Genomic DNA, 13,542 nt, shown 5'->3' on the forward strand with positions numbered 1-13,542 from the left:
TAAATTAATAGAATATATTAAATATTTAAATTATTATGATGAAACAATGAAATTATTATATATTGGAGCATGATATGTAATTAAGTGGGAGTAGAGGGGGTTTTTGGTAAGAGCCACAAAAATTTCTCTGTCTTTTAAATATTTTAAGTTATTACTTATTGTGATTTGTGGCAACAAATTAATTTTGAACATGATAGATAAATAAATAAAAAAAAATTACTTCCAATATGTAGCTATAGTTAATTAATATAAATTAATAAAATATATTAAATATTTAAATCATTATGATAAAATAATAAAATTATTATATATTGGGGCATGATATGTAATTATGTGAAAGTAATTGGGTTTTTTGGTAATTGGAAGAGGTGGTTTTAATAGAATATATTAAATATTTAAATCCCAGGTCCCCCGACTGATTCTACCATAGAGGCCAACGATAGACAATAACTCCCCCATTATGATGAAACAATAGAATTATTATATATTGAGGCATGATATGTAATTAAGTGGGAGTAGAGGAGTTTTTGATAAGAGTCAATAAAATTTCTATGTCTTTTAAATATTTTAAGTTATTAATTATTGTGATTTGTGACAGCAACTTAATTTTGAACATGATAGACAATTAAATAAATAAAAAAAATTTACTTCCAATATGTAGTTATAGTTAATTAATATAAATTAATAAAATATTAAATATTTAAATCATTATGATAAAATAATAAAATTATTATATATTGGAACATGTATGTAATTATGAGGAAGTAATTGAGTTTTTTTGGTAATTGGAAGAGGTGGTCGAAACCACCTCCAATATGTACTTATAGTTAATTAATATAAATTAATAAAATATTAAATATTTAAATCATTATAATAAAATAATAAAATAATAAAATTATTATATATTGAGACATGATATGTAATTGAGTTTTTTTCTTAGTAATTGGAAGAGGCGGTCAAAACCACCTCTTCTATATAATATAATAGAAAAGAAAAGAAAAGTAAAGCAATATGCATCGTTAGTTTACTTTTACACCATCAGGCAACCTTCACCTATTGTTAAATTTTAACCTGGCAACCTTACCTATTGTTGCAGATTAACCTAGCTTACCAATGTATTTTTGGTGACTAGGCAGCATAAAAATGTTTATATACTGAAAGTATATATAACTCAAACTCATTCCAGCTATGCAGATTAATAAAGCAAAAAAGAACAGGAACCTTTGACATTTACCTACAGATGGAGATCCTCAAACTGCTTCTTTGTCGGAAAAACAAATAGAAACCTATAAATTGATACAGAGCTCAGTGGATTCAAGGGTGCCAAAAAGTAGAAGTGCATTAAGAAGTTTTAATATTTCCGAGATTCTAGTTTAAACCACGTTTCATCTTTAGCCGTACAGTGAATCATACTTGTACAACAGGATTACAATGAAAAACTACTACCATACAAATGGGAGATGCCTTGAGTCCTATTACAGCTAGATCCAAATGCAAAATACAACATACAATTGGGAGATGGACCAATTAGACGAAAGCTAAAGACGTCAGGTTATGAGGCATGAGATTTGAATTCTGACCTTGAGAAGATGAGGATCAGAACTAGTTCTCTTCTTTAAAGAATTACAACAATCAGTACTCCAGCGATCCTAGAGATGGCATTCCAGAAATAAGATCTCGATCATCAACACTACTGCTGCTCATCCTTTCAACCGCGCCACGGTTCAGAGATTCAGCCTCTTCCTTTCCCAGCTTCTGCACATCTTCGGGTGAAAGGATTTTTATATACCAGACATTATTGACAAACGCCCTGAAGATACCATGCCAGGGAAATAAAAAGAAGAGCATAGTGTTATAACAGGACTAAAGAAAAGCCACTTCCAAAGAGATATGAGCACTACCACAGGGCTGAATAGATATAAATCATGTGAAGGTAAGATAACAGACTTGTAATTTAACTAAATAAGAAAAAGCAACCCTATGAGTCAAAAGTTGAGACACAAGGAACAAGTTTTAAAAGCACATGTTCTTCCTTCTGTCAGAGTGAAAATTTAAGAAGAAATTGCATAGTAAGTCTTCCCACGATTGGGTACTTACTCCCATGGGTCGTCTCCAAGGAGAAGGATATCATTCTCCCTGTCAACAAATACAAGCTGCCAGCCTGATCTTTGAGGGTCTTCAAGGAACCCCTCAATACCGAACATCTGACCCAATTCCCGTCGCAGCTCATGATAGCTGTGGAACTGGGTGATGTCCAGTGACCTCCCAACACACCCCGATTTGTAAACCTGCAATGACAAAAACTTTACTCAGATGATTGTCACATGCAAGAAATGCCAATGAAATGTTTGGCTACACAACAGAACTAGCACCTTGACAAATGTATGGGTTGCATTTGGTGGATCAATTTGTCCTGCATTGTGCAACAACTCAGAAGAGTCTTGCGCATAACCATATAGAGAATTCTGATATCCAGAAGCCCCAAGTGGCATTGCAGACATATCAGCACATGTAGTAGTAACATTAGACACTCTGGTTGGAAGGAGATGCCCTGAAGAATCAACATTAGCAACAAAATGCACTTGATTCTGGGAATCCAAGCTACAGTTTTCCCGAGGATTGGAAGTATCTTTCTCATATGTTGGGAGTGGAGACGAGTTGGAGCACGTATTTAGTTGTGACTCTGCAAATTTTGACATCCAGGACTGTTGGGGCGGCTGCTCCATGATCACACACTGACCAGTTCTATTGATATTCAATGAATTACTACTACCTTCAGAACACAAAGAACCTAGCATATTTTGCACGCCTGAAGGAGCAACAGATGCTGAAAACTTTGAGTTCAAATCTGCAAAATCTGCTTTTAAAAATTGAGAGGAAACATTTGATGATGGCCTCTGCTGGAGCTGATTGTGTGGTATTTGGAATGCTTCTTGGTAAGCGTGTTGATGAGCCTGTTCCTCCAACTGATTATTGGATTGTTGCTGTGATTGCCTTTGCAGGTTCTCTGACAGCATTTGGGTTTGAGCAGGCTGCATATGCTGATGAACTGCTTGCAGCATTATTTGCTGCTGATGAAGAATGGAATTATCAGTACTTGCATGTTGGAGATATTGGGCAGGCTGTTGAAACTGCACTAGTTGCTGTTTCAACAAATCTCCACTCCCAAAACTTTGCAAACCAGTAGCCAGCATAGCTTGATAGTGCTGATTAATATCATTTGGGATAATTCTTGAATCGACTCTCTGCTGCATCCAAGGAAGCATGCCAAAAGACTGAAGATTCATCGAATGAGGTCCTAACTCACTAGTATTCCCTCTTAACCATGTCATTCGATTAATAGCTTCATTGTTACTATCTGCAAAAGCAAAGGAGAAAAATTACTAGTATAGCTTCTGGAACGAGAATCAGTTGCTATCTGAACAATAATACTGCTATAAACTCGTGCTTTTTTCTGCTATCATGGCTATTTGGGTGGGGAAGAGAGGAAAGAACTGTAGGGGATTAGGGGTTATTTGGTTCAAAACCAGTTTATCCTGGGACTGTTAACTATAATTATCTTCCCACCTATCTGAGACAGATAGGTAATCCCATGATTGTGGTATAAAATTTATCCTGGTTTTAGGTAATCCCCTCAAGCAAACACAGACACAGGTTTTGTCAGAAATTTAATACCGGGGTAATCCACTTAAGCCCTCCAAACAAATGGACCCTAAAACTGCATAGGACATTCCTTTTTCTTTTTCTTTCTATCCTGATAAGTTACACTGCAGACTTCACAATTTTACCAAAATTAAGATAGGGTTTACAGCTTCACTTCTCTAACCACATGACCATTCAGTGTGCCATACCTTGATAAGATGAGGTTCCTGGATACAAAGGCCGCTTTAGCCTAAGCGGAAAAAGAGATGGATACATCGGAAAAGTAGTCAAAGGCTCAATCTCCCATAATGAGACCCTTGGTTGCCTCTCTCCTGCAGTTGACTCATCCCAACCAACCTATAATTTCAAGAAATTTGCTGCGTCAATATGAAGTGTAAGCAACAAAAGTGAAGGTTTTTTCATCATACAAAGAGTATATGCTTGTAGATCTGTAAGTTCCTTGCTGTAGATTATAATTTTCATACAACTAGTTGTAAGACTAAAATTAGAAGGAACAAAGCACTTATACAATCTGATTTCTGTATAAGCTTAAGTACTAGAAAGTGCCCTAGTTAGCTCATTCTGACCTCTTAGGAGTAGCTGGTACGCGGATTAATTTATTCTGAAATTATAATTTTGGGATTATAATTTCTGGACTAATTTATACCACCTGGTAAATGGGATGAAATAATCTCAAGTTGGATGGGATAAGGTGGGATATTGAATATCCCATGATTAAGCTTGAGATAAAGTTTATACCGACATTGGTTGAGGGTGGAACAAATTTATGCCGTCTACCAAATGCAGTATAAATTTTATCCCATATCTAATCCGAAAATATCTCACCTTATCCCACGTACCAAACTAGCCCTTAGCATTTGTCTCTAATCTATGCTTGGAGCATCGACCATGATTCAATTAATCAACTTGTTTCTTCAAATTATTCAACAACACATAGCATGTAATTAGCATAACTAATATAAAAAGAGGTGGGTGGGTGTGTATATATATACCAACAAGACCAACCGTTTAGTTTGCCTTCCATTTTTATATTTTTAACTGTATTTACCATATCCCGACATTAACCAACCGACTTCAAACATTGAGAAATGAATGGTAGAACCATGTTAACTGATATAGTTATAAAGGAACAAAAATGGCAAATAGAGAAAATTAAAATAGACCATTTACCTTGACAGACCGCCAGTGAGAATTTGCCCAACGAACTGGATCTAGGTCACCAATCCCAGTAATTGTGCCCATGTATCTGAAAAATGACGGAACCAGCTATAAGAAAAAAGAGGTATCTATTGTAATGACAATGTTTGCTGGTGTTTTATGTGTAAGGAAATGGGTGAAGATATAATAGCTTTTTATTGCTGATTTGTTTCAAGGTTATGGTGGGATATCCTTACTTGGCTTGGAGTGCAATTAGCGATGCCAAATGCCATGAAAGAGATGACGTTTAGTTAGAATTGAGGCAGACGGAGACGAAGGCACAAGGCTTGGGGAGTGCAACGGGTGATGCCAAGTACCATGGAAGAGATGATGTTTAGTTGGAATTGTGACAGATGGAGATGAAGGCACAAGGCTTGGAATATTGCTTCATTAGCACTTATGTGGGTACTATAGAGAGAAACATGAGAGCTTTTGAAGGTGTGGAGATGAATTATGTACTACTTTTTGGTATACCTCTTGTATAGGGGCTTTTGTTTCTACCCTCACATCCATAAATCTTATCGGTTTATCAACAAAAGAAAAAGAGAGAGTTATCGAACAAACATATGGACTAAAGATTTCAATGACACCCACAAAGGTAGGGCACCAACTTACTAATGACGAAACTTTTAATTTAATTGGTTACAAAATTGGTTTATTTACCAGAACTAACCACAAACTTCATTAATCTAAACCCCAATGCACGAATGCAACGGTATTTTAGCCTTTACTAGACAAGAATGATATGCAACTCTATGGGGCCAAAGGAAAGGCATAGGGGTAACAATTCTGCAGTGTCATCCCTATTCATCATTTCTACATAATTAGACTTAGTTCTCCACCTATAATTCATGATGAAACAAACATAGGAGAAGATACGTATTTGAGAGAAACTACTATGCAGTTAAGTTTAAAACAGGTGTGCAATACATCAATAAGAAACTACAAGCCTACTTATGTAGCACTTCAGACAGAATAGATGGGGAAATTTGGCATCAAGATAATAAAAGGAAATATCTCACTTGAAATCAACCAACTTCATTGCATACCTTCGAACACTTGATTCTTCAGTTTCAAATAGCATCCGAAAACGCATTCCAACAGAAACGCGAGTGTGATATACAGCTTTGATGTACTTTGAAAGAGGTATAACAAACTCGGATGGGCTAGCCCTAATGCAATAAGCGTGTGAGTAGAGAAAAGCCAAAAAAGGTAATAGATATGATTGAAAACACAAGGAGAGAGTACTGCTAATTACTACCTTGGGTTAAAAAAGACAGTGAAACAGCTATTAGTAGCAGCAGCATGAGCAGCAGCAGCAAGTAATCCGATGTGCATGCTATCACTAGATAGAACTGATGATGGCATCACAGTCTGGGGTCGAATTGCTCTCCGAATTCCCAGAAGGAGCTGATTTTTATCATTCCTGCACAAAACCGACTATCTCAAGGAAAAACCTGGAGGAAATTTCGTGCTGGATGGAATAATATGTGAAGAATTTACAGTAGTGTCAACAGCCGAGGCTAAACAGTACCAAATGAAAAGAACAGAATCTCCAGCAACAAGCCTTTTGGCACTAACAAACACACTCCAGCCAGTAGTAAGAAGATGTCGCTTAGGCTGTCCTGCATGCAAAAGGAGAAAACATGAACAGATGAAGGCATACTTGGTACACATTTATCAGTTAAAACACAGCATTAAAACATGAACAGATGAAGGCATACTTGGTACACATTTATCAGTTAAAACACAGCATTAAACCTTCCTTCCACATCCAAACAGGAACCATCCGTTTAGCCAACAAATTATCAAAACACATTTTAGAAAGAATAAAAGGTTCCAATTTAAGTTAACAGGATTAGGATGACAAAACAATCAACAGAGCATTACATCAAATTCTTGCGGAACACCATAAAGTTTGACTTGCATTATTTAGATGTACCAGGAGTTTAAATAATTAAATCTTAAGCAGAAATGAACATAAACTTGTAATTGTAATTTTCTTTCTAGATAAAGCATATTCATAACTGTAGTATTCTTTTGCCACCAATATAACATGGGAGTTGAACTCCATAACATTCATGCAACACTGAAAAGTGAAATGTGTAACAAAAGATTTAGGGAGAGAGGGACTAAACTAAAATACTTATCCTACTTCCATACTCCAACCACCATCACATTAGACCATCCATCCACCTTTAAACTTTTAGCGCAATTTCATTCTATTTGGAGTTTTCGTCGCCTCCTTAACCTTCTTGCAACACTGAAACGTGTAACAAAAGATTTTAGGGAGAGAGGGACTAAACTAAAATACTTATCCTACTTCCATACTCCATCCACTATCACCCTAGGTCATCCATTCACCTTTTGTTTTTTAGTGCAATTTCATACTATTTATAGTTTTTGTCGCTTAATTTACTTTTTTAATAAGCAGTATGGCTAAATTAAAACAGACATATAAAAAGCTTAACTCCCAACTCTAGCGCCACTTTTAACCAAAAAATCGGATACAAGTTTGAAACCTATCCACAATCTCCTAGAAAAAACTTCCTTCATCCCGTTTTACACAAATGATGTTAGGATGTGAAATTTAAGATGTTAATATGACTTGCGTGTTTTGTGAGTAATAGTGGACAAAAACATATTTGATTGAAGAAACACCGCTCAAAGTTTAAAATGTGAAGTTACATGGATTTAAAATTTTCAGGGGATGTGAAAGTAATATAGAATAATGTCATCAACGAATAATGCTAAACATTTTGGCACATCCTAAAATAGAGAGCGAATCATAAAACACAATGGAGGAAATGTTATCCCATTACTTATCCTCATTCATATCACTAAGAAAACAAATTATAGCGTTGCCCAATCCCATGCCTAAATGATCATTGAAAGTCTTGGTAACCATACTTCAATTTTTAGGAATCTTGATAAAGAAAAATTGGCAAGTACTACCCGAATTATACAATTTAGTGCCACAGGAGAACCTAGATAGGAGGATCAACTTATGTATGCATCAAGATTAAAAAAGAATGTTGGAGTTAAAGAGAACTCAACAAATTTGATAATACGTGTGGAAGCTTATGTTAAGAGAAACTAAGGAAGGAAATGGATGCCTATTAGAGATCAACCCTTTGAGGTTGAGACTTGTGTTGCAGGGGATGAATAGACAAGCATATATGAGTATGAATGCACAAAGTCAACGGTAAGCTTTTAGCCCAGCAACTCTAATCCGACTTGTGGGCTGAATCAATTGAGGGTTACCTGTCCATTATCAACCAACTGTCCAATCAATCACAATAAGTTGGGGGGACTACATAAAATCTGTCCACCCCCTATACTCTACTCAAGCTCATTTTATTACCTATTCAGTATTTCATTTTTCATTCAAGAAAAATTAGGGGTTCTCAAAATCCAATGTTTTGGACAGCGACAAGGCTCTGCCTCGCCGCGCGGCGAGGCGAGTGGCAAGGCGATCGACTTTTGAAAGTGTGGCGACAATTAATACCAAAAAATTAAAATATTAAGTTGAGTAACTAGTGCGGCGACAATTAATACCAAAAAAATAAAATATTTAGCTGAGTAACTCTAACTTCATGATAGGTAGGAGGCTGCATTCCCGGACAATGTTGTCCTACCGCCTCTATGAAGTTAGCAAATAATTAATTGACACAATTGAAAGAGAGGCCCGCATCATACATCCATACTGCAAAAGCATTTTCAGCTCGCTCCCTTTAAGATCATTTTTATGTCATCAATTCCTCGTCCTCCTCTACTCCTCCCTTTCAAAGCATGCATTGTGTTGTGGCATCTGTGAAAAAAAACCTATTAATAGGACCTTTCGTTACATTTCATATCGAGGATGATACACTACCTACTTGAAGACATTCTTTGAGATTTGGAGGGAGGCATCATTTCTTGATGTTCATCCACATCATCATCATCATCATCAATGATATTATACGATGGCACACATCTTTGATTCTTTGGATTCGCTACGGCTTTGCTATCAACAAATGCCTTTACTTTATTCCTAATTTCTGCCGGACAAGTTGTACATATTTTGACATTTATATATCCACCTATTAAATATTTCTTGAACCGAGTAATACAACAGTTGATAGCACGTCGACAAAAACTACATATCGTTGAATCTTTTGATGGTCTTTGCGTACCATAGTTCCATCCAATGTCCCTTTGTTTGCTACTATAATTGAGACGCCATTGAAATTATTGTTAATGATCAAGTCATCAAACAATTACAATATTAATTAGTATATTATATAAGTAATAAACAAAAAAAAACAGATTTTTTACGCATAGATAGTCTACTGATTTTTAACTACTTGTGAAAAAAAAAAGAGGAAGAAGTAGAAGAAGAAAAGAGGAGAAAATCAGAGGAAGAATAAAGTAGAAAAAGAAAAAAAAATCAAGAAGAATTTAGTAGACTCTGAGAAATGACTGAACAGTCGTCGGAATCACTCGCAGTCGCCTCTCAGCGGTAGCAGTCACCGCAAAATGGAAATAAAAGCCCTAAAATTACCTTTTATCCGTAAAACCCTAATTTTTAAAAACAAAAAATAAAAAGGTGTCGCCTTTAGCGCCTCGTCGCCATTCTCACCTAGGCATATCCTTTAGCGCCTCGTCGCCATTCTCGCCTTGGCATATCCTTTTGCAGGTCGCATCGCCCACAAGGGCAGATGGCGACACTGCCTTACCTCGCCATTCGCCATTGGCAACATGGCGCTCGCCATTGATAACACTGTCCAAATCTCATAATTTATCCTCATATCAGTATACAAGCTTCTAACATGAATAATAAAAGTCTTTACCAATTGCACCTAATTGTAAGTATAACAACAACTTAGCCTAATCTCAACTAATTGGTAGCATCTCCCTTACTTCCACTTTATTATTTAATTGGATAAGTCCGTATTGATTGAAACATTGTAAGTTTTTGAGACAACTTACCCTCGTGTGATTTTATTTTCCTTGTCCCTTTGATCACTTTCAATCATCATACTGTTACACATACAAACCAATGCATATGGAGGTATATGTAGGATATGGTCAAACCATCTCAGACGACCTTCTTTGATTATCTATAAACGTGCTACTTGCAACTGTTGTCGAATGTAATCATATTCTTGTCCAATCATGTATTTTACACATCCACTTGACAATCCTATTTCACGCTTGAGCACTATCATCCTTTCTCAAATGATTATCACATGACTAATAAACTTAAATACCATGATAGTTTGCAAAACTTTCAATATCTTTTGATAATTAAATACCATGCTAGTTTGCACAACTTTCAATTTCTTTTGATAAGAATAGTTTTCACAACTCTGAATTACCCATTATCCACTCAAAGTCTTAAATAACACAAGACAAAGAGTTGCAAATACTACTGTTGACCCACATTCTATATTGCAATAGCTGCATAACAGAGGTCTCTCATAATTCATAGGATTCTTCAAAAGAAAAGCAGTGCGTCTCGGTCACAAAGAGATAATCTTAAGGTCCTCCAATTTTTGTTTCTTGCACCTCCATTAAGAAGATATAGAATTCCAAAGTAGTTTGATAAGCCAAAGCTTATTTATGCTTCAAACTTTGTCCAGTTTCTCCTCTTTATTCTCAACAAAGTCTATAATCTGATCCGTCCTTCAAAAGGTTAGTGATCTTCAACTTGAAACAAAAAATAGTGTATTATATGAACTTTGTTTGAAGATCTCGTGATAAACTAAAAGCTACAAGTTCTCTTCGCTTATTTTCCAACAAGTTGTTCAGCAATGGAAGAAGGAAAACCTTAAGAGCAATAAACTCTGGAAACTTGTATACGGATGATGAACGTAGGACTTTACGCATCCAAATGGCTTCAAATTATTGATTTAATTTTGCTGTTCTATATATTTGATAATAGTACAGTAAAGAAAGATTTTGCCAAGATTATGAGTTGTATCCTTTTAAATCAATGGTTTGATAAAAAAATTGTTTCCATTCGATGTCTGATATCCGTATTAGGGTTCAAATAACTTTAAATTCGTAAGCGGAAGTCCCACATTGAGAGTAAATCGCTCTCTAACAAAGACGATTACATACATAGGGCTTGAAGTCAAGACTCTAATTAAGGATAAAGTACTTACCCGTACCACTCCACCAAAAGATTACAACCCTTAAATTAATGATTAAAAATTACCATAAGTACATAATACTTTTCTGCCGGTCCTTTTTCTCAAAATTGTCGCCCACTCAAATGAATAATAAGATGCAGACACGTGGACATACCACATTGACACGATACTTTATTTAATAATATAACAGGATAGGGATGCATGAACTGGAAACAGCAGTACAACCCTACACAAGTGAACAAACCGGATGATTTAATTGGAAATTGGAACCAAAACAGAGATGAAGCACATGCCCAATTCATGACAGTGTCTAGCTTTTGTTCTAAGAGTTAAAACACTCACCAGCTTTTAGATACAGCTGAAGACATTCTAAACAATGTAAAGCTACAGAAAGGACTATAAGGAAAAGAAAATCTAGAGCTTGCCTCTGAAAATATGCCTGAACTTCCATTCAACATCATGCAGATCCCTTGCAATTAGTTCTTGCGCAGGTGGAGTCTGGGAGAAATCCTGAGTGGCAGTGAAAAAAGTCAAAAATATCAGGGTTAGCTCCAAAGCCAAGTCAAAATGACAGGACCATGGGACCAGTAATCACCAGAGGAGGAAAAACTTTCTCTGCAGCACGACGAGGAACAGAAAATCCACCGTGCGTGCTAGTATCACTTGCAGTCAGCGTCTTACAAAAATAGTTAGTAGGCTGCTTGCTAGGGATTCCAAACTCAACAGGAAGATATCTATCTTTTTGTTCTTCCTGAAATCCAACACAAAGTATTTTTGTCACCCCACTCACAAGTCATTGATGCAAAAAGGCATTATTATTAAGAATCATTTATAGCAGCAATCGAGGAGTACTGGCGTCAAGGGCTGCAAAGTCATTTGAGCGTATACTTCGTCCGTTTCAACATCTGCCTGAAATTCGACAAATTATCAATTATCTATGTGCTAATTACAACTTGCATAGCAAACAACACAGATTGTAATTGATGAAACTCACATGCATTGTGACATTGTGGAGTTGACAGATCAACTGTGGCGGCAAATTCGGGTAATTTGGTATATGTGCATCAACTTCTTTATTAGTTGTTGCAGCTACCTGACACTCAAAAAATTCCAGTAAGTAAGGGACCATCTATTATTTCGACTAATAATGAAGAATGAGACAGCAAACTAATGTGGTTAATGGAGAATGACCTGTTCACTATGACCCTGAGGAAAGTAAACAACACGACTTCCCACTGTTGGTAGGCAAACCAGAGGACCAGCACACGCATGCCATAGCTCCGAGTTCAAACACTTTTTCTCTCCTTTCAGAATTAAAAATCCATCAGCAATAATTTAATTCCACTTAATTACGGACACTTATATCACTATCTCATTCACTAACCAACAAATATGGAAATCAACATATATTCCTTTATCAATATGTAAGTTGTAACACAAACACACTGACAATGATATACAAAAAGCCAAGAACCCCAAAAAGAAGACAGCGAGGTGAAGAAAAAACTGTAAAGAAGTAGAACTAGAAGATACCTTCATGAACCGGCTGACCCATTCCTGATGTTGAAAGCTTCATATTTCTTCTTTAAACTTAAAAATCTAAAAAAAAAAAAAAAAAAAAAGTATACTACAACAACAAAATTATTATTACACAAAACCCGAACTCCCACCAATTCATCACCCTTAACCTCAATATACCCCACTTTTTCCCCATTATGATCCCCCTCTTCACAACAATAACCAAAAATACTATCATATAATTTCCACTGTCTCCAATAACTCCATGAAAATACTCAACAAAACACTACGGTGAGCTGAACTAGAGCTTTTTGCTTGGGATATCACTATCAGTGATAAGACTTTATTTTATACCCTACCGACCAAGGTAGACCTGATAACAGTAGAGAGAGAAAGAGAGAAGGAAAAATGGTTCATGTCTTTCTTTCTTTCTTTCTTTCTTGCCAGTTTGCGTACTGTTATCAGAGGAGTCTGAGGAAGGTTTGGGGGAAAAGGGGATCACAGCCGTTGAGAGAACCGTACGGGAGATCATGACCGTTAACGGAGTTGTGATTTGACAGGAGGCATGTGCTACCCATCCTTCAGTGGTCATTGTCAGAGTACGGAGGTTCAAATATAATACTCCCTCCGTTTTCAAAAAGAATGAGTTGTTGTTTTTTTAATTCATTAAAAAAAAAAAAGATTATTTTTTTTTAACAATAATTTAATTTTAACTTTCCACATAATATGCTTATAATTATAAAATTAAAAGGTATTTTGGTATATTTGACATAACTTTAATTTAAAGTCATAAAATTTTTAAAAAAAAATTATTTTTTTAAATTTTGTGTCAAGTCAAAATGGGTCATTCTTTTTTAAACGGAGAGAGTATTGAAAGAGGGAGAAAGAAGCAAATCTAACTAGTAAAACATTTTTTTAAGAAATAAATAAAGATATAATACGTAAATGTGAAAGTTCAAATATTTACTTGTCCAATAAAGTTAAATTTAAATGTTTCTGTATATATTATATCAATAAATAAATACTC

At 35.6% G+C, this 13,542-nt stretch overlaps 1 protein-coding gene across 1 annotated transcript; it reads right to left on the bottom strand.

Moving 5' to 3' along the window:
- Positions 1-1,321: 1,321 nt before the first annotated feature.
- LOC107853231 (auxin response factor 8) lies at positions 1,322-13,082 on the bottom strand. Its single transcript, XM_016698231.2, has 14 exons — positions 12,531-13,082; positions 12,189-12,301; positions 11,992-12,090; positions 11,850-11,906; positions 11,593-11,748; positions 11,423-11,507; positions 6,395-6,485; positions 6,122-6,286; positions 5,910-6,032; positions 4,834-4,909; positions 3,852-3,999; positions 2,373-3,358; positions 2,098-2,288; positions 1,322-1,810 (listed from the first exon to the last, which is right to left on the bottom strand). Exons 1-14 carry the CDS (start codon positions 12,571-12,573, stop codon positions 1,633-1,635), a joined length of 2,511 nt encoding a protein of 836 aa, XP_016553717.2. The 5' UTR covers positions 12,574-13,082; the 3' UTR covers positions 1,322-1,632.
- Between the last annotated feature and the right edge of the window lie 460 nt (positions 13,083-13,542).

The sequence above is a fragment of the Capsicum annuum genome, chromosome 2, assembly GCF_002878395.1.
Source record: "Capsicum annuum cultivar UCD-10X-F1 chromosome 2, UCD10Xv1.1, whole genome shotgun sequence".
Lineage (NCBI taxonomy): Eukaryota > Viridiplantae > Streptophyta > Magnoliopsida > Solanales > Solanaceae > Capsicum > Capsicum annuum.

Coding starts and splice junctions, on each gene's coding strand:
- LOC107853231 (XM_016698231.2), bottom strand. CDS start 12,573: ATGAAGCTTTCAACATCAGGAATGGGTCAGCCGGTTCATGAAG. Junction 12,302..12,530: donor GGGTCAGCCGGTTCATGAAG/GTATCTTCTAGT, acceptor TAATTCTGAAAG/GAGAGAAAAAGTGTTTGAAC. Junction 6,033..6,121: donor ACTGTCTTTTTTAACCCAAG/GTAGTAATTAGC, acceptor TTATTGCATTAG/GGCTAGCCCATCCGAGTTTG.